This window comes from Acanthisitta chloris, unplaced genomic scaffold (genome assembly GCF_000695815.1).
Source record: "Acanthisitta chloris isolate BGI_N310 unplaced genomic scaffold, ASM69581v1 scaffold16118, whole genome shotgun sequence".
Taxonomy (NCBI): Eukaryota; Metazoa; Chordata; class Aves; order Passeriformes; family Acanthisittidae; genus Acanthisitta; species Acanthisitta chloris.
The window spans coordinates 20,673-47,750 of NW_008685513.1; the positions used below are offsets into that span (position 1 = coordinate 20,673).

The 27,078-nt window shown below is 47.5% G+C and overlaps 1 protein-coding gene across 1 annotated transcript in view; it reads left to right on the forward strand.

Annotated features, from left to right (window-relative positions):
• Window positions 1-27,078, forward strand: part of PCDH19 (protocadherin 19) — a gene marked incomplete at both ends in the record, with an annotated part of 54,823 nt that overhangs the window by 20,668 nt on the left and 7,077 nt on the right. The window contains 2 exons of the mRNA XM_009079801.1: window positions 6,524-6,582; window positions 9,985-10,154. Coding sequence (XP_009078049.1) covers window positions 6,524-6,582; window positions 9,985-10,154 — 229 coding nt within the window. The remainder of the gene's footprint in view (window positions 1-6,523; window positions 6,583-9,984; window positions 10,155-27,078) is intronic.

Genomic DNA, 27,078 nt, shown 5'->3' on the forward strand with positions numbered 1-27,078 from the left:
CAGTCAGCTTAGGCAGCAATCAGAGTGTCTGCAAAACAGCCCAACCCCAAACCCAACCCTGGTTTCATTGATCAAGGGCAGGAAAATGATCTGCTGTATTACATCTAATTATAAAACATCAATATCAGATGCTAAATGCACTTACTTTTTCGGAGACACTATGTTGGTAGTTCACAGTTTGCAGTCTCCTGTATAAGAGACCTTTGCTTTCAGCTGGGTGTGGGGAGATGGCTGCAGAGGGAGATTCCAGAGGTCAGGTCCTTTCAGCTCTTCCATGTGCCTGGCCCTTAAATGCTCCTTTAGAGCTGAATAGTTTCGTGTTTTCCTTCCATGTCAGCTGGGGCTGCTGACAGTCAGAGGTGCATCCTCTGCCCCTCTCCCCTCACTTGTGCTCTGGTGCCTATGGAGTGGCTGGAGCTTCTGATGGGCACTGGTAGCCAGTTGTGTCCTTTCCAAAGGGTCTGACCCTGTGGGAGTCTCAGAGCCACAGCACAGCTTGGCTGTCAGGGGAGAGGGTGGTGGGCTCCTTGGGGTGACACAGGCATCGCTTGTCTCACCATGTCCATCAGTGTTTGCTGCCTTTCCCCCATGGTGGAAGCCCCTGTAGCTATTTGGGTGGAGTTTGCACTGGTGTTTAACCCAAAGCCTTGGGCTGCTGTTGCTCTCACATCTCTGACACCCACTGTGCCAGGAGGTGGAGAGTCAGGAACTGGGAAATAGGGGTCTGTTTCCTGCCACACCTTCCCAGGCTGAAAAGTGTGTTTGTTGCCCACACCCCCCCCCCGCCGTTGTGTGCATCGCTGATGCCGCCGGTGCCTGAACGGAGCCAGTGGTGAGCGTGGGGGAAGGAGGAGCAGAGCTCTTCAAGTGGGTCAGGCACCATGGTTGGTCATGCTCGTGGCCTATAACCCACTCTGAGGCAGCAGCATCCTCGTCAGCAGCCAGTAATGCAGGGGCTAATTACGTGGCATCACAGACAATGGGGGGAAATCTCTCCTGACATCCTTTGTGATCTGCTCCCAGCCCAGAGCTGGATCTGATGAGTCTCCTGCTGGTGTGCAGAGAGAGACCAGCTACATTGCTGGGTGTGAGAGCATCAGGACCAGCCCAGCTATTCCTCTCAGGGCCGTGGGGCTAGATTTCAGTGTTCCATGGGGCTTTGTACTGCGCCTGCTCCCGGTGGGAAGGAGTCTCAGACTGCTTATTTATTTCCCACAAGCTAAATAAGCAGCTTGCTAAATGATAATGACTTTCCCTCATTGCTGATGTGTACTTCATTTGACCTGGTCCCTACTTTGAAATTTTCCCTGTTTCCCAAGTGCAGCTGGAGTGTTTTTATTTAATTTGCATGAATTCTATATCACCCACAATATAATTCAAACCATAAGAATTAAATGCTGGTGAGATCTCCTAACAGGCAGCAACAGTTTTATTGCAGATGCTGTAGCCTGTGATTGAGTGGCCCATGGAGAACGGGACCGAGGATGCAGAAGGACCAGGAGAAGTGGTCTTACAAGCTCTGCCCTTCCCACCAGGGAGGCCCAGTGGATTTTTGGAATGATTTGCCATTTCTTTGGTCCCCAATGATGCCCACAGCATGGAGGGAAAGTCATGAGACCAGTGCTCCGGGTGAAGACATGCACTTTGAGGCAGAGGATGAGGAGCCATCGCATATTTCTGGAGGATTTTCTAAAACCCAAAAAGAGAGATGCACATTGCAGCCTTGGAGAAAGGTCCACTTTGTTTTTTAATAATAAAGGGTGACATGCAAGCTTTATTAACAAGGCACGTTGAGGAAAAAAAGGGCTCAAGGGATAACCCTGAAAAAGTGGCGCTAAATGTGTCATTTTTATGAAGCTGATTCTGTGAAGGGTCCCTACATGCTTTGGCAGGAGGTTGCAGCAGGTTTACAATAATTTGTAGAAAGATAGAAATGTTTTCACCCTGAAGTGAGAAGAAGGGCAAAAAAACCTGCGTTGAGATGCTTTAGAGTCGTCTTCTGCGGCAGAGGCTGGCGGAGGGACGGATACCTGTCACTTCGGGTTGGGAGTGATTCCGGCCTTGAACAACCATGGACTTTGCTGGGGGCTGATGTGTGGACTGAGGAACCAAACCCTCCATCAAGAGCCTGGATCCAGAGGCGGTGGGGAAAGCTGGATTTTTACCTTCATGGAGTTTGGTTTGAAAAAAAACCCACACGTTTGAAACAGCTGAAAAGAGCAAAGAGTGAGAAAGAACTGGATCCTGGATATCCACCTGGGGCGAGCAGGCTGCAGAGACATGGCTGTGCTGATCAGAGCCTGCTGGCATGGCCCAGGACACATCCCTCCCACCCTGGGGACCAACCCCAGTGAGCATCCTCTGTTTCTCCATCAGTCCACAGTGGTGGTCATGCCTGGAGTTGCCACAGCCTGCTGACCTTTCCACTGGCACTTGCATTAATTCTCCTTAAACCGCCCATGGATTTTCTGGGGTTTATTTCTGTTTCTAAGGCAGAGAGTGAGCAGTCGTTAGAGCAGTGTGCCCTGTTGCTAACAGGCCTTTTGCTGTTGGGGAAGTCACCCCCATCGATATCCAGGTCAAGAAGAGTTGTACTGACGTTTGTACATCTTTTTTTGTTTTTAATTTAATGGAATTGGCAGTCCTCAACCGAAAGCAACCGCTGGGGGAGAAAAAAAAGTTTAATATTTCCCTCCTGATTGCTCCATTCTGAGTCTGCCTGTTGTTATATTTATATTTGTGTTGCTAAGGCAGCGGTTAAAAGCATTTTTCAAATTAGGCACTGGTAAGCTGTATGCCAAGCCAGGGCTCTCTCTTTGATGGCATTGAGACCAACACGCCTGCACCTGGAAAGCAAATCCCAAGCCCAGAGGACAGCAGGGTTTCTCTCCTCCAAGAGAATTGCAGGCTGAAACCACAGACTTTATGCTAGGTGTTATCCAGCGCTTCCCAAAGTCTGGATTGTATTGTTTATGCATAGCACAGAGGCTGAGGGGCTGATCCTGACAAGCGTGAGCATCCTTTATTCATAATACAACAAGCAGGAGATAAGAGTTGGCAATGCTCAGGAGGTCCTTGCCATACCCAGCTCTGAACATGGAAAGGAGAGGCTTGACTTGAGGCTGGGCTCCCCTTTGATTTCTACAGGAGTGATGCTGATTAGTGAGAAAGTGACAGTTTGTTTGCTTTTGCCAAAATAATGAAGAAGATGAGGGCCAGCCTCTCAACGATGCACTTGATGAAGAGCACACTTTCATCGGCGCCAGCCAGCCTTACCTTTTCCCTCTTTTTTGTGCTTTGACTTTGTTCTTTGGGTCTCATTAAGAGAGGGAGTGGATCCTTTCCCAATTAAAATGTTGACATGTCGAAGACACTCTCCTTCCCTATCATTTTGCCTCTGTTTGTAAGTGATTGCACCTCGCAGGATGAACTAGAATTAAATCAGGTGAACTTCGATTGAATAACGCAAGCTATAAAGCAGCCCTTCTCCATGAAAAATCTCATTTCTTTTTTGTTTTTCTGTTTTGATCCCCTAGTCTGCATGGAGATAACCTTGGGGGAAAATCCTATGGTAAGGAGAGGTCTTGTAAACTGCTGGGCTGCCTTGTGCACCATCAGGAGTGTGCTGGTGTGGTCAGGATGGGCAGTTCAGCCTTGTGCCAATGTGGGGAGCACAGGCAGCTCTCACTGAGGGTATAGACCCTCAGCCTAGTGAAGCAGGTTTCCCATCCTTGTAGTTGTGTCACTGCTTGTTTTGTCTGGAATCTGGAAGTAATTAGCATTACTCGTGCTATGTTCAGTGGCAGGGGGATTCCAGGCCTGGGAACGGATGCTGGGATTGGCCCTGCGGGAACACATTTGCTCGTGTGTGGATGTATGGACTTGCATTAGTGATGTGGTGCAGAGCATCCCAAGCGAGGGGTACACGTGGAGCAGGGAGTACATGGGAAGGATGTTACTCCAGTGCGTAAAACATAAATCATGGGGAATTTGCTCATTGGCCAGGATTTGGTCTTTTTTTGGTCCGAGATCAATAGTAAAGGTCATGGTGATCTTGCTCAGAGGGGAGTTTAGCACCAGGTCTGTATCTGGGCCGTGGCAGATGTGGTGGCAGCACAATTGGCATTTCCTCAGCCTACAGTGGGGTTTTGGTGCTACTGGTCGAGCATTCCCTGTGGATGGCTTTGGGTACTCCTTGGCTCCTGAAGTGTGGGTGGTGCAGCATCAGTGCTCTGAGTGTTTTGAAGCTCTCTGATGTACCTGTGTATATTGAAATTTGCTATCTGGGTCCTCTTACCCACCCATTCCTCTCCTGGTTTTCCCAGGGCTGAGGTGTGCACACAGAGGTTGAAGACGATGGAGGCAGTGGTGGGTTCAGGGGGTCTCGCTGATGCTGGGCATGGCATTGGGCTGGGGATGCAGGGATGGAGCCAGCTGAGGCTCCAGGCTTGTGAGGGCTGTTCCCATGTGTGCCAGTGCTGGGAGATGGAGGGGACTCCCCACAGAGCAGGAGTTGTGCTGAAACTGTCTCTGGTGCTTCCTGCCCTCTGCTGCTTGCCTGTCCTCAGTCTGTTTGCAGGGCTGAGGTCTACTGTACATCTTCTGAGGGGGATGCTGTGGGGTGGCATCCCTCCCCCTGAGATGACAGTGTCAGGGTTGATGGATAAACGCAGGATCGGATGTTTTCTGTGGCATTTTAAGTCTTGGGCATCGTATAGTTTAAAAATACATGTGTCTGTTTGCTCCTGAGCTCTAACCATCAAAGTCGTCCGGCAGGACCGAGGATGCAGGAACTGCAGGGACCAGTAGTTTGTGCAGTAAATCTCCTGCGTGACTCTCCAGCAGTAATTACTGTGTGAAAGTAATAACTGAGCTGTGCTGAGTGCTAGGCCAACTCCCCCGGCTCGCAGCTCCTCACATGTTTCTCTCTGGGAGGTTCCTGTTTGGTAAATTAGATATTGTGCTGTATTTCAGAAAAGGTTACACTTAACCAATGCTGCCTTTGCTTTATTATCTTGGCAGAGCAGTGTAACCTCTGCTGGGGTACGATTGGATTTCACATTCGGCTCTGCTGCAGTGGCCCTGCTCCCTGCATCCTGCCATTGTGATTACGTTAGCAGCAGACTCTGCTTTCCTTTATTTATTGAGACATTAAAGATGCATGCATTTATTTTTACCATGTTCATAATTGCCATAAAAACAGGCCATAGTATCCCAGGGCGGCTCTTTGGGAAGGAGAGCAGCCGCAGGCCTGGGCTGAGGAGGAGCCATGGCAGAGAGGAGGCAGGACAAGGCTCTGGGGCAGGTGGATGTCCCTGATTCTGTCCTGGGAGGAGGATGCTGCCAGCCCAGAGGAAGGGGAGCAGAGCAGAGTCTGCCTCTTCTGCTGTCCAGAGTGCAAGGAGCATCCCCAGGGCCAGGGGTGATGCTGGTGGGAGCCCAGGTGGGATCCCTGCAGGTTTGGGGGACTTTGGGACTAGGATGTCTGTCTTGTACAAAGAGACCTGTATCCTGGTGTGTTGCTGAAGTGCAGGAAGGATCCTGGCCAGACTATGTAGATCCCACCTTGTTCCACCACATGGCATCCACTATGACTCACCATACATCTCCTACCACATCCTACCATGCATTTCCTACCACATCCTACCATGCAGCTATCACTGCATCCCACCTCATCCCACCATGCAGCTCTCAGAAATCCCAACCATGAGGAAGCCACTGCATCCCACTGCACAGCTCCCACCATGTCCCACCACGCAGCACCCACCATGTGCCCCCAGGTGACTCCCACTGTGGCCTCACAAGTGTGAACACCCTGCTCTCTCCCCTACCTTCTGGCTGCTTTTTTTTGGTTCCTTACCTGCCGCCAGCACCAGAACCCTGAGACACTGTAATCTGTGGTTAAAAGACAGCATTTTGAGTGCAGAGAGAGTTAGTGGGTTTTGCTTGCAAATGACAACTCCTTTGGCTTTTCTCCCCTGCTTTCACTCCCCTCCAACTTTTAAGCATGTCACCCATTGTTTGCTTTTTTATTAATAACAGAGCCCACTGTCTCTGCAAATGAAATGATGTAAAACAAAGAAAAGTGCCCGCATTAAATTCTCCGGCAGGGGATTACCTTGCTGGCATTTACATATCTATGCAATAAATATTTTAACATGTTAATTATACACTAATAAGAAAAATACCTTTTGAACTTTCAGTCAAATTGACACACACAGAACTGAGTCCATCAGGGAATTAAAAGCAATTAGTTTTGTAACACAGCGTAGTCACACTGTTTCTTCTCTGCAAATTGTTCTGTGGTCACCAGCCAGCCTTTTTTTCTGGTGAAAGCTGGTGGAAAGACTGGCAGGGACTGGAGTTTTCCATGCCCAGCTCTGTCCTGCTCACAAGGGCCTGTCCCGTGGTGGGATGCTCCTTCCCTCATGCAGGATTTCATCCTGGCCCTATAAACATGACTGTTCCCAGTCATGGAGAAATCAGAGTTATAACTATATCCCTTTTCTTTTCCTCCTTCCAGACTGAAAACTACTCCTTTGATTCCAACTACGTGAACAGCAGAGCTCATTTAATAAAAAGGTACGTAGGCTTGCTTGAAGGTGCTTGGGTTTGCCCAGCCAAATCCCAAGTATTTAATGTCCTTCTCTACTGTGTTATGTACTACTGCTTATTTCAATATGCAAAACTTTTCCAGAGCAATCATTTGATTTTAAAACCAGTATTTACTTCCCATTAAGTCCCGTTGCTCTTAGTTTGCAATAAAGGAAAGTCTTTTTTCCTTCTCTTAGGCTCCTTCACACTGGGAAGGTGCAGTGAGTGAGGTGGAGTGCTGTTACCGTGACAACTTTCAAATTCTGAGAGTTTATTCCATTTGAATGCATAGGAATAAAAGGATAGATTTAAGTGGTGAGATCTCCCTGCCATGTGAGGCAGGGGAAAATTTAAAAAAAAAAAATCTCATTTGGAGGCAGGTAATTGGGTTGGATGCTCGCTCACTGTTTTAGTTTGAATACTGAGGCAAACAGCACTTTGCTAAGCAAAGGCAAAAAAAAGAACCAATGAGTTCAATTGCAACCTGCCAATTGCCCTTGGGGGAGTTTAACCCTTTGGATAAAGTACTGGTATCGTCAGAGCTAAGCAGTGGTGAGTCTTTGGGAGGCTAACGCTGGGGTTATCCTCTTGAACCCCAGTGGGTTGTGTTAAACTAGAGGTGAGCTTTCCCCGTGGGGGTGGGAGCTCAGGCTCGAGCTGCTGCCAACCACTGCCGAGGCTGGGAAAGGCACTGACACAGCATGATCAATACTCATCAGGAGCTGCTGCCGTGCAGGGATGCAGACTCCCCATGCAGGATGTGGGCACAGGAGGTGGTCAGCAGCTCATTGCCCACCTCCCTCTTCTCCCCAGGGACCATCCGAGGTGTGCAGCGAGCGAGTCGTGCCCGTGCCCATGCCCATGCCCGGCGGAGTTGTGTTCAGAGGCTCTGCAGAAGCCATCGCTGAACCAAAGGTTTTAGGGAGAGCAGCCTGAACTGCTGAGATCCGATCTGAGCAGTAAAAATATCCAATTATCTGCCTGGCTGAGGTCCCATTTGTTTACATCTTTAAAATCTGAGGAATAAGGGAGCTGGGAGCGCATTGTTTAAGCTGCGCGGGTTCAGCCAGCGAAGGGCAGGTATATTTGCCTGCGTGGCTCGTGATGTTTAACGATGCTAATGCCACTATGAGAGTTGGCCACGCTGCTCCTTGCCAGAGAGTCTTCAGGCATACTGAAAAAAACCCCAAATCTATTAATCTTTCCTCGTTCACACCTAAGATAAAGGCAAACAGTGCTCCCGCCTGCCGCAGCGGGGCTTACTCTGAGGCTGTATTGTTTGGGAAATGCTGCTGCCGCCGATTCCCCCAGACCTGCCCATCCTTTAGAGAAGTGTCAGCTGCGGAAACATGTCGTGTGGCTGCTGCATTACGGTCTGGTTCACTGCAGGGAAGATAAATGCCTTGTAACACGGGTTGCCTGCACATTCCGAGCAGCAGCTCCGTGTAGGACAGCAGTTCCCCTTGCTTTCTACCTTTGTCTTGCATCTTAAGTACAACGGGTGCCAGGAATGCTGTGCAGACATCTGAGAACAAAAAATATTTTCTGTAACATACTGTGGCATCATTTTCATCCTTTGCCTTTATGAAGATGTTGTAGCTCCTCTATCTTTGGTGAGTGAATCTCCTCAAATCCAGCACTTAATTAATCTATTTGTACTTTTCCTGTGTTGTCTGCCTGCCTCCCTCGCTCATCTACACACGCACAAATGAATTGTAGATTTGTAGTGCTTTCTTAACTTAAAAAATCTTTGATGTTGCCTGGAATCAAAGTCGGTGGCTTCAACAGGGACATCTTTATTTAAAGGGTAATGTTTGAAGGTTTACCAATTTATATGTATTTCAGAGCACCCCCCTTCGTGCGCTTTTGCAGAGCATCAGATGGTAGGTGGTCTGCTTGGTTTCCGTGGAGACACAAAAGGGCTTTTCAAAGTAATGAAAATCTCCAGCTCTTTGGGGCTTTGAAGCACAGGCCGTGTCTTCCACTGACGTTTCGCACCAAATCAGCCAGAGAGAAAGTTTGGAGTAGTTCACGCAGATGGATCCTCCCAATGGTCCTCCCAGATTTCCCATGCCAAGGCCAGGAGTGGAAGGAGCACAGGGTGGGTGTCCCCAGGGACACTCTGATGGCTGTGCCACCCGTGGCAGTGCATCTCAAGATGCCCCTGCTGCTCACTGCAGCCAGGTGTCCTCTAGCATTGCCCCTCTTAAGGTGTTTGGGAGCAGGAGAAGGGTCCTGAATGCACCCAGAAATGCAGCTCTTCATAGAATGGTTTGGGTTGGAGGGGACTTTAAAGATCATCTGATTCCAACCTCCCTGTCATGAACAGGGACACCTTCCACTAGACCAGGTTGCTGAAAGCCCCATCAGCCTGGCCTTGAACACTTTCAGGGATGGGACATCTGGAGCTTTTCTGGGCAACCTGTGCCAGTGCATTACCACCATCACAGGGAAGAATATCTTCCTAATATCTGAATATCAAAATCTCTCTTCTTCTAGTTTGAAACCATTCCATCTTGTCCTGTCGCTATCTGTCTGTGTAAAAAGTCACTCTCCCTCTTCTTTATAAGCCCCCTTTAGGTACTGGAAGGGGCTTTAAGGTCTTCCTGGAGCTTTGTCCAGGATGAGCAATCCCAGCTCTCTCAGCCTGGGTTCCCATCCCTGTAGCCTGGGAGCTGGGTTCCATGGGGTGAGGGAGCTGCTCAGCCCTTGGGGAAAATCTGGGAGCAGCTCAGCCTTTGGGTTCCCCCAGCAGGGGCTGTGCTTGCAGGGGCTGTCAAAGATGTTTGACTGTGTATCAGATTTCCTTAGAGCTGTGTGAACTTGGACCCAGAATCGCTGGGCTATTTTTAAAAATAAGAATGGCATCATAATAATGAAAACAAATTCCTCTTTCTAGGAAGACTTTTGTTTTCAAGCTTTAAGCAATTAGGATTTGGCTTATAACCTATACAAAATAGGGTTTAGATCCTGTGTAACTTCAATACGAAGCAGCGTGTCTTGGGGGAGCCAAGTGATGGAAACAGCTCGTTTAATGTGTATTTTTAAAAATTTATTTCAAATCCTGCTTCACTCTCAGCTTCCATAAGAACCACTGCAGCCTGACTGTACCCACAGCCTCAACCATACTCATGGGCAGAAACAGCCTGCAGGGTGGTACAGGCTGAACTCTGTGTTTTGGGATGCAGAGGTGCCAAGCAGGGGATGCTCCCCCCACACTCTCTGCCCCAGCTCTCCATGCCTGGGGAACAGTCCTAGCGTTGCTCCTGAGTGCTGTGGAGGGCAGGGATCTCCTTGTCTACACCATCCTGCAGACCTTTCTGCAGCTCCGTGGGGTGTTGGGGCCACCTTGTCCCACCCAGTAAATGACAGCTGTGCTTTCCCCAGCAGCTCCACGTTCAAGGACTTGGAGGGGAACAGTCTGAAGGACAGTGGGCACGAGGAGAGCGACCAGACGGACAGTGAGCATGATGTGCAGCGAGGCCTCTACTGCGACACGGCTGTCAACGATGTGCTGAACACCAGCGTCCCCTCCATGGGGTCCCAGGGCCCTGAGCAAGGTGAGCCCACTGCTGTGTGCCCTGGGCGATTGCCCACCACCCCCCACATGCTCCATTGGGTGTCTCTGGTGCTGCTTCAGTGTGTGTGCAATGAGGATGCTTAGTGCTTGCTGAGGATAATGCCGTACATCATCAGAGTGCTGGGTAGATAGAAATTAATCTTCACGCCACGCCTGTCAGGTAAGCGAGCAGTTAGGATTATCCTCTGTTTCACAGGCAGAAAACCCAAGACCCTGAGCATCCTCCTGCCAGTGAGTGAGTGGTGGATTTGGGATTAGGGCAGGAATTACAGGCACTGTGCTGAGGGCTGGTCCCTGTCGACACTCCCCTAGGAGCGCCCATGGCTCACCCTTCCCCACACGCTCTGCTCACCAGCTCTGGAGCTTGTACTCAGGCACAGTCTGGGCAACTTTTCCAAAAGGTCAGCAGAGCATGTAGGCAATTAGTCAGGCATCCCATGAGGGATTAGCTCAGGCCAGTGGGCGAGGGTTTGCATCTTTTCTCTTGCATAGGTGGCAGGTTTCAGCTCTTATCATCCCCACGTGCAGGGATGAAGTCCTGCTCCGAAATCAGACTGGTATTAGCTAGAGGAAAGAAGTCAGAAGAGTTCAGCTGAGCCCAAGTGTCGTTTGTACTTGGGCATGAATGTCGCTTTTAATGTCTGAGGGATGCAAACATCCTATGCAAACATCCTGTCTTTTTCAATTAAGAAGCCTGAATGTGGTTTGGTGCTCTGGCGCAGGGGAGCCTCGGGGCACTTGGCTATATCTTGAGATAAGCTGTAGCTGAGGCTCAACTGGAAGCCCCACTGCTAAAAGACTTAAGGATATGAAAACAAAATGCTGTGATTATGAACTGGTCTTCAGCTGTTTAATTCAATTCATGGTAAACATCATTAAAAGCCTTTGTTTTGCTGTCATAAAAGAGTCAAACGGGGGAGAGAGAGTTCTTGCCATCTGTGCCACCGAATGTGGTTTTTTTTTCTGGAGAGAAGCTGATCGCTGTATTAATTCTCGATAGAGTCTGTTAAATGGCCGTAGTTAACCCTGTAAGACTCCACGAGGAGGGGAACGCAGAGGTCACCTACCCATTCCATGCTGCCAGCCACACTAATTGGAGAGGGATGGCATCCACAGCGATAATGTATTTCCAGACAACCCTACTGTGGCCAAAGATGAAAAAAATTAAACATTTATATAACTGTACAGTGGCAGTTTAATTCTCCGTGGACCAGCGCTGTGTCAGAGAATGCAGGCTGATAGCTATCATTTATTATTCTTCCATTACAAAGAAATGCTTTTTCATTTCGATCAGGAGAGGGTTTCCTAAGATGTGTTTGCAGTAAGGGATGACTGTAGGAGCAAAAATGTTCATAATTGATTCCCATCCTGGTGAATGGTCTGAGCAACATCTGTTAATTTTTTGTCACATTTCTTCAGCAAAAAAAACAATCTCAATGGACTGCAGATAGGGTTTTACAGGGATTACATTGCTGATAAGTCTGCGTGCTGGCTCTGATAACAATGCAAATAAGTTAAAGGGGATGAGTTGGAGGCAGAGCTTGTCTGAGAAGTCAGATGGAAATAAATATGGTTGAATCCATCGTAGCATCAACTTCTCGTTGCATGTAAAGTACCCTCCCAAAATCAGGTGTATTTCCGGAAGGCAACTTCCAGAGGCAACCTGTGTTGGGCTCCCAGTCCATCTGGCTAAGGGTGTTCCTGGGTCTGGTTTATTTTTGGGAGGAAAGCATCATGCCAGTGCTTCATTGCCATCCAGCTGGACCTGCAGGCAGGTGTGCTGGGGCCAGGTGTCCTGTCCTGTAGGACTACACTGTCTTGTGCAGAGGAGCAGGGGGACTCCCCTGAAAGGTTATAAAGGCGTTAGTGAAGCAATGAGAGGAGCTTCACAGGTGGGGAAGTTAGCAGTTAATGACATAGAAGCTGAAAAAAAGGTTAAAGAGAATATTTTCTGAGCTGATTTATTGAGCAGGGACTGCAGAAAATAATCAGGAAAATCAAGATGCTGAGATGATGGTGATAACAGCAGTTTCTACATGATTAAAGCGATGGTGTTAGCATGGTAATTTTTACCCTGTTTTGGGGCAGGGTGGCAGAGTGGAGAGGAAATACAAGAAGTTCAGTGACAAGGATGTGCGGGACCAGTGGCTAACTACTGCCCTGAACACATGAACATACAGTCTGTGTCTGAAGGGCAGCCTGGCCATGCCCATGCTTCGCTGTCCCTGATCAAACTGCATCCCATGTAATCCCAGAGAAATGATGTGGGAAAGTCATTGTTGTTGGAGTTAGCTTGTCAAAGCTAATGATCTCCTGGCTGGGACCCCAGTGAGATGCCCCTGTGGCAGCTGCTGGGCTTGGACCTCAGCTTGTGACACCACGAGTCCTTCATGAGTGGCCAGCTCTCAGACTTTGTCCCAATAATTTGTGAGTCTTTATCTGCTCAGTGGGTAAGCCTGGATCTGCCAAGGCAGACACTGGTTGGCGGAAGTCCTTGCAGCTGATGGGTAGAGAACAATCCCTCTGTGATGACTCAGAGTGGTTAGTGTGGACCTGTCTGGCCAGCCTTTGCCTACTGAGATGCTGGATTTCCTGCAGAAAGAGGTAGACTTGGATGGGTCCAAGTTCCTTTGTTCTCTTGAATCAGTGCATGAGCCAGCACTGGTGGTGAGTACATGGGCATGGGAGCCCCGGGGAGATGCTGCTGCTTGGCTGCCCTGGTGCCACTCTTGGGTGGGAGTGACACCAGCTGCCAGTCCCACTGTCAGGAGCCCTTTCTCCTCTTTTGGAAATGACCTAGATTTCCAGAAAAAGAGCAACCCATAGCGTGGAGGGTGTTGAGCTCTAGTGGGAAGCAGCAGGTCATCAGAAATACTGCCTGGAGCTCAGCCACATGGCTTATTTTGGGAGCAGGACTTCTGCCCAGTCCCTCTTTGCCTCAGGATCTTAATTATTGATTATAAATTCATCAGATGAAGAGATGGCTTTAATTGCTCTAATATGTACCCAATTTGGAGTTCATTATCACCCAGAATTGTTTTCCTTCCCCTGCTAATTGATACCAAATGGGATGCAGAGGAAGGCGTGCACCGGTGCCTCTCCACCTTCTACAATTGCCTTGCTGCTGTTTTATTGTTTGTTTATTTGTGGAGGTGTTAAGTGCTGCTAGAAGTTTATTTTCCATCTTTTCCTAATGGCGTCCTCAGCTGAACTTCCAAATGGATTTGTTTGAGAAAGGGATGTTTACAAACTGCTGTTGGATCTCAGAGATGTCTTGAGTTGGCTGGAGAAGTCCATTGGAGGATGGGGATAAATCCTGGGGTCCCCCTTCATGTCTTGGCATATTTCAGTGCAAGATGGGGTGGATTTTTTCCACGTCCTGGTGTAACCTTGACTCAAAGTCCAGCACTGGAGGAAACCCTGGTTTTCAGCAAGGAGCTGAAGTGTGTGGTGGTGCAGGGCAGGAGACCCACCTCCACTTTGCCTCCATGGACAGCGATGGGGGATGCGTTTCGCGGGAGCTTTGCCATCAGGTTTGAAGCTCCTGACACCTGTTCCTCCCAGCAACATGGGGAAATCTCAGCGTGAAATGTTTTCCAACACTGCAGAGTGTGGCAGTGCTTTTCCTGGGAAATGGCAGCACGGACCAGATGTTTCACAGGGTAATTGAAAATTCCATTTTATCAGAAAGCATTTGCTGTCAAAAAGTTTTATCTTTACTTCAACAAAGAGGTTGATTAGATCCCTCAGGACCTGAATTAGCATCTTTGAGGCTAGATACTCTGTTTTGTGATTCAGGTAGTTATTCCTCTCTTGGTTGTGCTCATACTGGGACTTTTTTCTTTACATCCCTTTGCCCTCTTCCAAACATAGCATTTGTGTGGGTTTGGCTTGTTTTCTTTGTGTGGATGTATACGAGCACCTAGATCTGCTTAAATGTATTCTATTACCTTTTTCACCTTGCCTTGAGCGAGAGCCATTCTTGTCATAGGAGCTCTTGCCAGCATAAAAATCAGAAAGGAAGTATTTCAAATATATGTTTTTAATGTTAGAAGCAACAGATTTCAAACTTATCTTAATTCCCAGTGCTGGCCAGTATTTTAACCATCAGTTGTAGAGAGAAAATCATTGGTCCAATGAAGCAGTGATTCGCTGTGTAAGGTAAAATGGAAATAGAAAATACAAAAATAATAAACACATACTAATCATAAAAAAGCAGTGTTAGAAATAGTCACCACAGCCATAAAACAGTGAAAAAGCTTTAAAATCAAAATGAGAGTGTTTTTAAGCAATGTCAGTAATGGATCTCTACAGAGAATTGCTTCTAAAAGCATCACTTCCACTTTTCTGGTGCCAGATCAGCAGTAAAGGTTCGCGTGAAATGTCATCTGGAAAGACCTGATCCTGCATACATTTCCACATCTGCGTAACTTTGCCCACAGAGGTGGTTTAATTGTGTCTGAGTCCCATAAACTCCAGCAAGATGAAGGGTTCTTTGAATAGCAATGGGTTATATTTAAATGGTTATGTTAAGTCTTCTTTATACTATCACACTGTCTAGAAAAAAGCTTTGGACGTAAAGGAGAAACCGGCGAATGATATTCCGTGAAACTTTTCTTGCTGGTTGCATCCCAAGTTATTCAGATATATCATTATTTAGGGGATCAGGTTTTATCTAGAATATTCCAATTGGTTCTTATGCTCATCTCCATAGTATCTGAGTGCATTTCAGTTGTGAATTGAGAACATGACTAATGGTATTAACTGGAGGCAAACACAGGTATTAGAAACTGTTGATTTTTTTAAGCTGATTTCCAGCAGTCGTTCCACCTGAAACTCCCTTTTACTCTGCAGAAAAGCCTTTCTGTAGAGCTATATGTACATGAAGACCTAAGTGACATATTCCAGGGCTTTGGAGACTGGAAATACAGCTTTCTCTGGAAGTTTCTACAAATTGATAAAAATACCCACTTTCTTGTATTCATAGACGCAGCACAAGACATAAAGTATAATATTCACACGTGAGTGACAGCACATCCCTTAAGATGGATAAATGCTGTAAGCTTTCTTTACAGGGCAATGTCAATTATTACAGCTCTCCTGATTTCTGTATTATTGCACAGCTCTCTGGTAAGGCAGCCTCAGTGAGCTCAGTGGTGCTCCTGCAGTGACCAGCCTGGGGGGAGCAATCAGCTTCTCACAGTACTTTGAAACCCCAGAGGAGGATTTTTATGATGAGTGGGTAAGCTGGGCTTTGGGAAGTGGAGTTGATTGTCTTATGATTCCTCCACTTTTAAATGATTACGTGTTGAACATCTGAGTCAGCTTGTGGATGGCTGTGTGGTGGTTACTGATGCTTTTGTACATGCTCTCTCCATCCTCCCCAAGCTCCTGCTGATGTTACCCACCCAGGATCGTGGTGGGACATAATATCTTTTGTTAGACCAGTGAATGTAACTGGAAAAAAATCTGTCAAGTGCTCAGACTAAATGAGTCTCTCTTCAGGATGGCCCTTTTTGTTGTCAGGTATGTGGTACTTAGCTCCTTCTTCAGAGGGTGATGTGGACAGGCAGGATTGGAGAGAGGGACAGGCTGTCCCACTGATGGGCTCAGCTCCCTTCACTGCTATGTTGTGTTACAGGAGAGCAGGGCAGTGGTCACTTGAGGAGGTTTAGCCCACAAATGGACATACTGGCTGTCATGGACAGATCCTTCATGTTGCTCTTCCTTTGTTTCATAGCTCTATAGCATTGAGCACAGCTTGGAGAAGTCCTTGCTGGAAAATGCTGTTGGGGCAGGGGTGACACTGAAGTCATCTCTGTAGTAATAAGTAAAGCCAATCCGTTTTGCAATATCAGAACTAAATAACAAACAGATGTGCAACCTCCTTTGTTTGCATAAGAATCATTATCCTATATCCCACATTCCTGGCACTCTTCCTTCAGTTTTCAGGTTCCATCAAAGATAGTTCTTGCTATGTCTTCATCACTGAAGTTACTCCATCCAGGGTCACAGGAGTTATAACCTTTAGTTCCTCAAGTTCTTTCCCTTTAAGCCCAGAGAACATTCACCAGATGTGAACATTTTGGCAACTTCGAGAGGAAAATTAAAACTTGAATCCGTGCCCTGTTGTGTAGGTTTGTAATGGATGGATGATCAGCCCAGAAAGTTGGAGGGTTTCTAGTGTTTTATTGTACTTTTTAATGAGATTTTGTCAAATTCAGTCATTGCTTACCCATATTTTTGCTGGGTGACTGGAGAGCAATTTATAGAAGATATGAAGAACTGGTATTTCTGATTAGAGAGTTTCAGCTTGTATTTCTGCTTGGTTTTGTTAACTGTTCCTAGACTCCAGCCCAAGCAGAGGTTTTGCAGAGAAGATCTTTGTCTCAGGGTTTGGCTGAGGGACGGAGCGGTTCCAACCTTGGCTCTTCCAAAGCATCCTTTTCCAAAACTACTATCCAATACTTGGATTTTCAGATATTTTACGATAAATAATCAATTCAGTCAAGCTTCCAGCTTCCTTTTGCCTTAGAAACAAGTCAAAAAAAGTCTTACGTGGACTTTTTCTTCCTCCTTTGCCAGTAACCTCTAAGGAAACCTTTAACACTTTCTGTTTCACAGCAGTTAAGGCTAGCAAAATGGTCAAGGTAATGTCCGTCAGATTTAACAGTAGGGAAGGTATATGAATAAAAGCAAACCTTCTGCTAACGCAGCAAGCCAGCACTTCCCGATCTCCTCCTGTAATCAATCTACATCGTTAATGACTCTGAAAACAGACTGAACTGCTGGGGCTGGCACCAGGAAACTTGCATTACAAACTAACCATCTCTTATTAACCTTTTGGTGTTTCCTTCACAACACTAATTAGAGCCAAATAAAACTACTGTTTGTGAAACTCTTAAGTTAAAATATAATTTTCAGAGAAAATATGGTAAACTCCAAAGCTCCTGTTTGCTTGGCCTTTCTTTTTAATTATGATGGAGGATGGCTGTTACTTGTTTAACAGAGGCTTACATGATTAATGCTGCAATGTTACTGTAATTAAAACTGCAAAAAGAGATGTGATTGGGGCCTGTATAATTTACAGACATCTCGTCATTCTGATGGCAGAGCAGCTCTAAGTGTTGCAAAGAGGAATCATAAAAATTTATTCTAATTAAAATTGCCAGATTGACTAAACAACAGGTGACTTATGTAACTTGAGCGACTTGCGCTTGAGGTGAGAAATCATCTGAAATCAGTGAATTATACAAAGCTGCCTATTATTCTGCTAAATGGAAAAGTGTGTGCTTACCATGGCAACCCGCATCAATTTTGCAGCCGCTGGAAAATACAGGGCCCTTTATTAAAGGAATAATCACCACAAACAGCGTGCTGACCCTCAGCTCTGCGGGTGCAGGGCACATGGCACGGCGAGTTCAGAGCAGCTTTCTGGGCACAGGTGGTTGCCATCAGGTTAAATCCCTCCTGAGGTACCAAAACACACACCTGGCAGCGCTGGGATGATTGGGATATGGTGCTGGATCAGCATCTCCAGAGGGGCTGGTCATAGAATCATAGAATCAACCAGGTTGGAAAAGACCTCCAAGATCATCAAGCCCAACCCTACCATGGTTACTAGACTAAGTGTCACATCTAGTCTCATCTTCAAAACCTCCAGGGATGGTGAAAACCCAATGGTCCAAGTTGGATGCCTGTTTTATTTCTCAAAAAAAAAGTAGTGCAGTTAAATTTTTGTGTGCAATAATGTTAAATCATTTGGACCTCTCTTAATTAGGTTGCACATTGCAGAGAGCTGTAGGGTAAGGGCTGCAGCTCCCCTGGGTGCCGGAGGAGTCCACCTGTCTCCTCAATACGGTGATATGGGTGAGTGTCTAAACTACTCCAGTTCCTGCAGATAACTGCTGAAGGGAGACACACCACTGGGTTTGTATGTAGGTTGTTTTACTAAATGATCTATGTAATAATATATAAGTCAAAACTCTGTAATAATTGGCACCAAACAGCAAAGAGAACTCACAGCTTTTTATCTGTCTTAAGGGAAGTGCTGCCACTCAAAACTCGCGCGCGCTATATTTTATTTCTCATACAGCATATATGAATGTAAGACTAGATATTTTTAAATGGGTCACAGAATTATTAAGAAGTTTGGCAGCCTTTCCTCACGGTACATGCAGGTATGCAGGGGAGAGTGGGTGGGCTGGGGAGCAGGAGCGTGGGCTGTGCCAGGCTCTGGCTGGGTGTGTGTTGCCTTTGTGCAGTGATTTCCCTTTCTACCCCACATTAACCCCTGCGTCTGTCTGGAAAATAAGTTCTCTATAGCAAGTATATTATAGATATATGTTAGTCACAATGTGTGTAATCACATTGAGCATAATGTGGCCCTATTTTTGCTGAGTATCTGTAATAGTAATGATCAGCTTCCCGACTCTCGGCATTAGCTCTCCTAGTGTTTTTATTTTCCAGCAGAAACCTTTTCTTGTTCCATTTTCCTTATTGTATTTTCACCCTTTTTTAAGTGTGAAGAATGACTTGCTTTGTAACCAGCTTCATTAGCTACCAGCACGTTGTGTTTCATTACCAACATGCACAGCTGGCTGCGGGTGACGGCACAAGGCAGCGGGTGACCGACGGTCACCGCTGTGTCTCCTCACCTTGGGGCAGTGACAGTCACACCTGGGGCAGGGAAGTGGAGTCAGGTCGAGATGGGTCTGGATGTCATAAATAGGGGGACATCTGGATATGTGGACTGACTGGCTGTAGTGAAAGTGGAGCTTTATCCTGAAGAAATCCTGGGTTAACGTCAGACCCTGCAGGAAAAGGAGTAAATTGAACCACAGGAAAAAAAAAAAGAAAAAGAAAAAACCCCTCTCTGAATTGAAGCAATAGGAAATGAAAATTGCTGAGATATACTGTCATGTGGGTAGTGGTGCTACCAACCTTGTGCTGCAGTAATTACCTCTATGCATGCAATTTGTGCTCGGCTACGACTGATTTCCCACATCATCCGGTGCCCAGGCTATATTCAATCAGTCCCAGCTGGAGAAAACTATCTTGGATCATTTGGTGAGATTTCACCACAGATGCTACCTGGCATCTTAGGGAAGCACTGGAGAGCTGTATGCTGTAGAACCATCCTGGCACACACGTGGAGGTGTGGGGACAGTCATGGGAGGGTTCCCGCGGTGAGGGGCTGGGGCTGTCATGTCCTGCTGGTGGGGGTGGAAGGCAAGGAGTTCTGGCACTTCCTAGGGAGAAGACTTGGCTCTGCTGGGTGTGTGCAGGAGAGAACAGGTTTTGTGGTTGTTCCTGCACTGTTTTATGTGAAAAATGAAAGAGTGAAGAGCGTTGGTTGGAAATTTTTGCGAGAAGCCAAGGGAGGTGGGTGTCCTCATCTCTTGCAAACCAAAATAGGTCGAGCACTTGATTTCCTCTGACTGCTTTGGAAGTGTCAGCTTCATTAAAGAGACTAGGCGAGGAGTAGCTGGTGAGAGTACAGCAGACAGTGCTGCCTCATCTGCTCAGGCACATTCCCCAGTCAGTTGGTTCCATAGGCGAACGGCTCCCAAGCCAGGTGAGGAGACTCCAGATTTGCCATGCGAGGGGAATGACTTTCTCAGTTCAACTACCTGTGCTTCTGGATCTGGTACAGCTCGGTGAGAAGTTATAAATGGGCAGGCGCCATTTGGGTAGAGGAATTTGGCTAGAAACCTGAAGTCAAAACTGTGCATAGTAATAATCCAGGAAAGACCAGAGAGCTAGAAGTGTTTTTGGGAACAGTCAGTGCATCAGTAGAGGGTGTAAATACTGTTGGGGAGGGTCTGGCACACTCAGGTGTGTCCATGGGTGGGTACTATGTATCTAAAAGTTGCTCATAGCAACTTTTCAGTATCTGAAGGGCCTACAAGGAGCCGGAGAGGGACTCTGTGTTAGGAACTGCAGTGATAGGACAAGGGGTAATGGGTTCAAACTGAAGGATGGAAGTTTAGGTTAGGTATTAGAAAAAAGTTTTTTACTGTAAGGGTGGTGAGAAACTGGCACAGGTTGCCAAGGGAAGTGGTGGCTGTCCCAACCCTGGCAGTGTTCAAAGACAGTTTGGATGAAACCTTGAGCATCCTGGTCTAGTGAGGAGGTGTCCCTGCCCATGGCAGGGGCTTGGGTCCATTCCAACCCCTAAAATTCTATGATTCTATGATTCTATTGGACTTTGATTTGTTTTCCACTCTCTGTTCACCATTGTCATCATAGAATGGTTTGTGTGGGAAGGGACCTTGAGGATCATCTAGTTCCAGCCCTGCTGCCGCGGTTAGGGACACGGTCCATTAGACCAGGTTGCTCAGAGCCCTGTCCAGCCTGGCCTTGAACACTTCCAGGCATGGGACACCCTCAACTTGTCTGTGCCTCACCTCCCTCACAGTACAGAATTTCTTCCTAATGGCTAATCTAAACCTGTCAGTCTAAAGCTATTCCCCCTTGTCCTATCACTCCATGCCCTTGTCAGAAGTCCCTTCCAGCTCTTCTGTAGCCCTTTTATTTGTCATTTGTGCCACTGACACTGCTGCTCACCAGCACATTTTGGTGAGAGCTGCATCTTCTTGCTGCCCACTCTGCCTGGCCTCACTGTATCTCCTGCAGCAGGCTCCCAAGGAGCCATCCCCAGAGCACAGGACTGCTGTCTGCCTCGCAGTGCTCACTGGTGACTTCCATGTCCTGCATCTGTTCTGACAGGCGGTGCTTTTGCAGCCACTCTCTGATTAGTTTAGGTCCCTCAGATACATTGATTTACAGACCTTTCCTCTGCAGTACAGCTTTTCTCGATGACAGTCCATGAAGCACATGATAACTCAGCAGCCTAAATTATTCAGGCAAATTGAATGTGTTTGGCTGGTTCCAAACTTTTGTTTCCTTTCAGTGCTGTCGGGAGCACAGGTAGCCCTGATGCTTGTATCCAGCTCGTTCAAGTGCCAAGGAGACACAAACAGCTCAAGTATAACCCATGTTTTACCTCGTTTGCCACTTACTTCCACCTTCTGTCGTGCTTTTCTTGGGCACTTCTGTGCCTCATAAAAATGTTTATCTTGCATCTAGGGTTGCTCCCCTCTGGTATGCTGCTGGGCTGTGGGAAGTCACTTCATCTTGTGGTGGAAATGCCACTGTAAAATCCAAAGAAAATTCTGCATCTGTTCCACGTGTCCTTTAGTGGCAGTACATTCTCTCATGCAAATATTTTGACCCATTAGTCATCACTGTAGGATCCAGAAACCTCACATTAATGAAGACAAGTAATTAAAATGAACAATTCTACCTTCAATTCCCTCATTGCCTGACCTCTGCTTTGTCAGTCTTTCCCCATTCTTACTGGGTAGATATGTTCAAGTACTTCCCTGTAAAAATCCACACATGTCCTTCTCTGGGCAGACGTGCAGGGAGCACCAAGTTATGGCAGGCAGGTGGAGAGGAGATGCTTTGTCAGTGCAAATGTGTCCCTTGGCTTTCCGGTGACTGTTCTGCATCAGGAGCTTCTGGGTATGAGCTGAAGGCATTGGCTTTCACCCCCCAAACAAATGTCTGGAGATTTAGGACCTGACTCAAAGCCTTTTGAATCCAGCAGGACTCTTTCATCTGAGACCACTGGGCTTGAAATAGGACCCAAGAGAGATGGCATCCTCAGGGGATGTGCTCTGAACTCTGCTTGAGACATTGGTCATCTAAGCCTGTGTCCAGAAGTGAGCTCAGGGAGGAGATCTCTGCTGCTGAGCATCTCCTTAATTCAGTGAACAAGGCAGAGCCGCTGCTGGAGGGTGGAGGTTTGCCTTGGAAAATTCCAGCTGCAAATGAGAAGCATGATTTTAGGAATTAGAATAATTACCCCCTGGAACAGGTTCCCAAGGGATGTGATATATTCTGTATCACTTAGAGTCTTTAAATCACATTTGCATGTTTTCCCGAAAAGCGTGCCTAGTCACTCAAAGTGAAGGGCTCTGCTTGAGAAGCACAGCGTGACAGAGCTGAGCATCCTGTGGTTTGCAAGGGAGCAGAGAGGGAGTCACTGTGGTCCCATGTGGATTAAGCTCTGCAGATCCCTGGAGGAGTGGGCTTTGGCACATCCTCAAGGAGAGCAGTTCACGACTGTCCCCTTGGCCAGCGCTGGCTGCCGTGCAGGAATTTGCAGAACTGAGCAAGTAACCACGCAGAGGATGATTCAGGAGTGAACTTCCCCAGCCAAAATCTGCCTTCCCTTTCCAAACACATGCAGTCCCTTCCTCTGAATCAGATGTCCCCAGGCACTGAGCAATCCTGGCTGTATCAGTGTTTCCAGGACCTTCCCTCCCACCACTCCCTGAGTGATGAGAGTGTTTTTGAAGATCTCATTTCCTGGCCTTTCCCTTTCATCTCTCCAAACAGCAAGTAAACGAGCAGCCCTTTAGTCTTTAGTTACTGCTCTGCACCCAGTGAGCTATCAGAGGCTGTTGACGATGACTTTTCTCTTTTCCATGCTCCTGCCTGCAGGATTTGGGGAGATAATTCATTTGGTCCTGGTGTTTTGTCAACTTTCAGCAGTTGTAATTGCCTAATGATCAGTGCTGATGCTGTTGTTAAGCCTGTTAAAACTTTGTCCTGCTGACCAGCCAGACTGTGCCTGTCTCATCATGTTGTGCCTGCTGTGATGACTGGGGCTGCCTTTGATGCTCCCTGCCTGACCCTGGCTTTGGTTGCTGCTTCCCACCCACCTCAGCCACTGTTGAGGGGATGGATGGATGCAGCAGGGTGCTACCCACGCTAGGGAACTGCACCTGGAGTTACAAATAGCTGAAGAATAATCCCACAGAGAACCAGATGTTTTCCAGGATGAATCCCCTCTTGCCTGCCCCGATGCCTGTGCCAGCCCCAAGGATCCTGGTGCTGAGCAGTGAAAGTGGTTCACTGTCTGCATCCTGGTGGGGTGGGCAAGAGGAGTTCTGTGGAGGAGGCTGTCACTGGTAGGGCATTGCTGTTTAGCAACCTGCATGCCATTTCTGCTCTTCCATCTCTCGGGTGCCTTTTCTACCCTCATTATAATTTTTTTAGGGCTCTAATTGGCCGCATTTCATGCTCTCACCTTCTTTGCTATGCATCTGAGGTGCCCAACTGGCTGGTGCCATCTCTCGAAGCCCCCGTCGCTCATCCTCGCCTCTTCCAAGGCTGTTTCTTAATGGCACACACGGAACATTAGTGCATTACCATCCCTTTTCCAAGAACAGTCTCCATCCACTCTTCTCTCGTCCCCCAGTGCCTCATCCAATTTAATTAATTATACTTAGTATATTACGCATCCTGTCAAAGTTTTTCCTTTCCGAGGTTTAATGGTTTTTTAATTCTAATGCATGCTGCATGTGTAAGTGTTTTAGAAATGAGGCGAGCGTGCAGTGGCAAAGAGGCAGCATTACATCCGTGTGCCGCAGACAGCTGGGGTGGATCCCTGTCGAGAGGCTCCAGCAGAATTACTGCAGGACCGTTCTGCCTGCCTTCCCATTGCATCCCTCGTCGTCTGCTCAGGGGGAAAATTCAGGCTGATTCCCACTGCAGGGGGTGGGTTAAACCCACATGCTTACAGTGTACCTCGTGCTCCTGCTGCAGAAGTGGGTGCCCAGCTGGCAGCTCAGCTGCAGCACTGGCCACATCTTCTCGGCTGTTGCAGCCCAGTGGTGAACTCCAGTGTAATGAACTTGACTCTCCTCGCACTGGCTCTGTCTGAAAGCACCAGTTACATCAGTCATTTCAGCCTTGCTTTAGCCCTTTGAAGAAAGGCCGTGTTAAGGATGCGGTGGGGACAAGACTAATCAGGTAACGCTGGCTGGGGCTGGTACCTATCGCTCTTTATTTCCCAGTGACAGTTAAAAGGTTTGGTCAGGAAAGTGGTTCAGGAGGAATGACTTTGTGGGGTCTTATACTGACTAGCTTTGGGTATTTCCAGATAAAACCTGCACAGACTAAGAGGGTTGTGGGTTGGTGGTTGTTTTTCTCTTGCCTGTCAGTGTTGCAAAGTGCTTAGGTTTTGAAAATCCAGCTGGGCTCTGTCTGTCTGTCACACCATCACCGGGAGTAACGATGCTGTGGTGCAATTTAGCTGACAGCCCTGTGAACTGGGGCCAGGAGCCAACACAATCCAGTCTGACCTCGGGGCAGTGCTGCAGGAACGTGCCTCAGGAAACCAGAAATCATCGGAGACTGCGCTGGCAGAGGCCCATTGTGCTCCAGCAGTGCTGGAGCAGCCCATCTTGGGAAGCAGGAGCCTCCCGCCCCTGCGCTGGAGCCACAGCAGGGGAAGGGTGATAGGATCCCAGGGTGATGTGCAGACCCCTCAGCATCGCTGCCTGGGTGCCCGTGAGTCAGCATCAGGTTGGCTGGGAGGACTGGAGCCATGGAGCTGACTGCTTTCCTTGCAGTACTTAGGCAGATCATGAAACTATGGGTATTACCTGTTTCTGTGCTCAGCCATCTCCCCACAGCTCTACAGCTGACAGCCCCAGACATACTCAGGGGTTTGTTCTCCATCTCACCCTCATGGCTGTGGGGCCAACAGGATGGGATGGGGTGGGGTGGGACCCCAACTACATTGCTGGAATTGAGATTGTCCATGACTAGCAGGAAACGTAATTTCCCCAAGCTTATAATGAGGTTTCAGATTTGACTCTTGACCTTATAGTAATTTTGCATGCATGTTTATCCGCACTCTGAATTAATGAAGGTAAACTTAATTGCCAGAACAAAGTTTCATCTAATTAAATGGGCCAGATTCCCAGGGTTTGGCAATTCCGTGATCTCTTCTGTTGGCCATGGGACCAATCTAACCTGCTGCTGGCATTGCCCTGGCATCGCTGTTATCACTCACTGATGTGGAGCTGGAGCCTCCTTTGAGCTCTCTGTGTAGATCTGTAGACATGCAGAGAGAACAGGACTGTCCCTGTGAGCCATGGTGCCAGGTCAGGCACTGCTGGGTGCTGGACAGTGTAAAGCAGCTTTTGCAGACCTGTCCCTGTGGCTGTCTCAGATCCCTGTGGGGTTTGCTGAGGCACCCACCACCCTAGGCTAGCATCTCATCCTGGTACATCCCTGTGCTTCAGACAAATTGATCCACCAGCATGGAAAAACCCTGTGTTCATCCAAAAAAGGCTCAAAATAGAGCACCAGGGAGGGGATAATGCCGTGTTCCAAGGTGGAGGCATGGCAGGTCAATGTCATGATGAGAGATGGCCAGCAACCAACATTTTGGTTTTTAAAAAAAAGGGGAAAAATTCCCCAGCTCTCTCTCGATGGTGGGGAACGCCCCATCGTGCTGGGAAGCCTTCCAGCTCCCTCCGCTCTTCAGAGCTGCACACTTTTAGAAAGTACAAAGCGCTTCTCATAATGTTTTGCCTTGTGGGTACGTCTATGATTAATTCCGTGCAAGCATTACTAGTGCAATAACAATACTGGAGGTCCTAAAACTGAAAAAGGAAACACATTTGGCTCGTGCTTTATACACAATCACTTACACTTAAGCTATTGATAGTTGATTGGGATCTGTAGACTGCTGGGCTGGTGCCACTGGGTTTCTGAGCGCGTTCAATGGCTGGAACAGACAGCGAGGCTGTAGGTTTTGGCAAGCTGTAGGTCTCATTAGTCAGGCTGACTGTATCTGACACGAGAGATTCCCATCCACCAAGATGAAGCTCACTTCCCTAGGCTTTGGCTGACGTCCCAACAATATTTACATGAAGGACAACAGAGGATCAGTGTTAGATTAAGGCTGTGAGTTTCCAGTAGGCAGACAGTTAAATATTCTATTGAAATACTCTTTTGATTATTTAGATAATAATGAAGTTTATGCATGTCCTTGAGAAATCTGGGGAAAGGCAGTTGTTTTATGCTAAGCATGCAAAGATGTGTTTAATCTTGATAATAGGAGTAAATTATGTATCAGCATTTATAACCTCAACTCCTTTATTTCTCACTTGTTGTATGGAAGCACCAGAAATCTCTCAGGGAAGGGAGAGCCATGCTGGGCAGGTGGCAAGAGGAGGGACCAGACAGCATCCCCACTCCTGTTGGCACCCTGGCCCTCTGCATCCCTACAGGGAGAGGATGAGGATGAGTTGTTCTGCTTTATCCTGGCCAAGGGAGGTGCTGGTTGCAGTAAGATGTTCACCATGAGCCCCACAAAGGGTGTACACCCACATGGCTTCAGTGAAGGTAGGGATGCTGCTCTGTCAGGCACAGGGCTGGAAGCTGGCCCAGTGCAGGCATCTGGGAATTGCTTCTTATCTCCCCCAACTGTAATTTCTGTTTTGTTGGATTTTTATCAGAATCATTGAGTAGCTATTTTCTGAGCAACGCCTAATTTTGAGTAGGGCAGAGTAATAATTCGATTTATTGCTGCTGTTGGAATGTGACTGCCTGGCTGGTCCTGCCTTAGCCTGTCAGAATATGTGAATTTGTTTCATCTTTGACAATAGCAGAGAGAGGTAACCTTTGGATTAATTTGTTTTAGCAACTAAAGTCCCATTAAATGGAAGGCAGCTGGTGTCAAAGGCATAAACGGAGACAAAGTTTTGCTCCCAATTGTGGGAAATGTGTTTAAACAGACTAGAAATGTTTCCATCTCTGCAGGGTATAATATACTCAAATGGTTGCATTAACATGAAAAAAGTATAAGAAAGAATGTATTTAGGACAATCCCTCTGTATCCAGTGTTAATGAAATTGAATTCCAGTAATGAAGTCAAGGGGTTGTATTCTGCGCTCATGCAGGCAGCGCAGTAGCTGCCATTAGCATTAATGGGAGCTGTGCCGAGGAATTATGGAGCTGTAATGGTTCAAGATGGAAAAGCTCTATCAGAACCTGGAGTGCTGTCCTCTCTGAGGACCAGATCCTGCATCCCA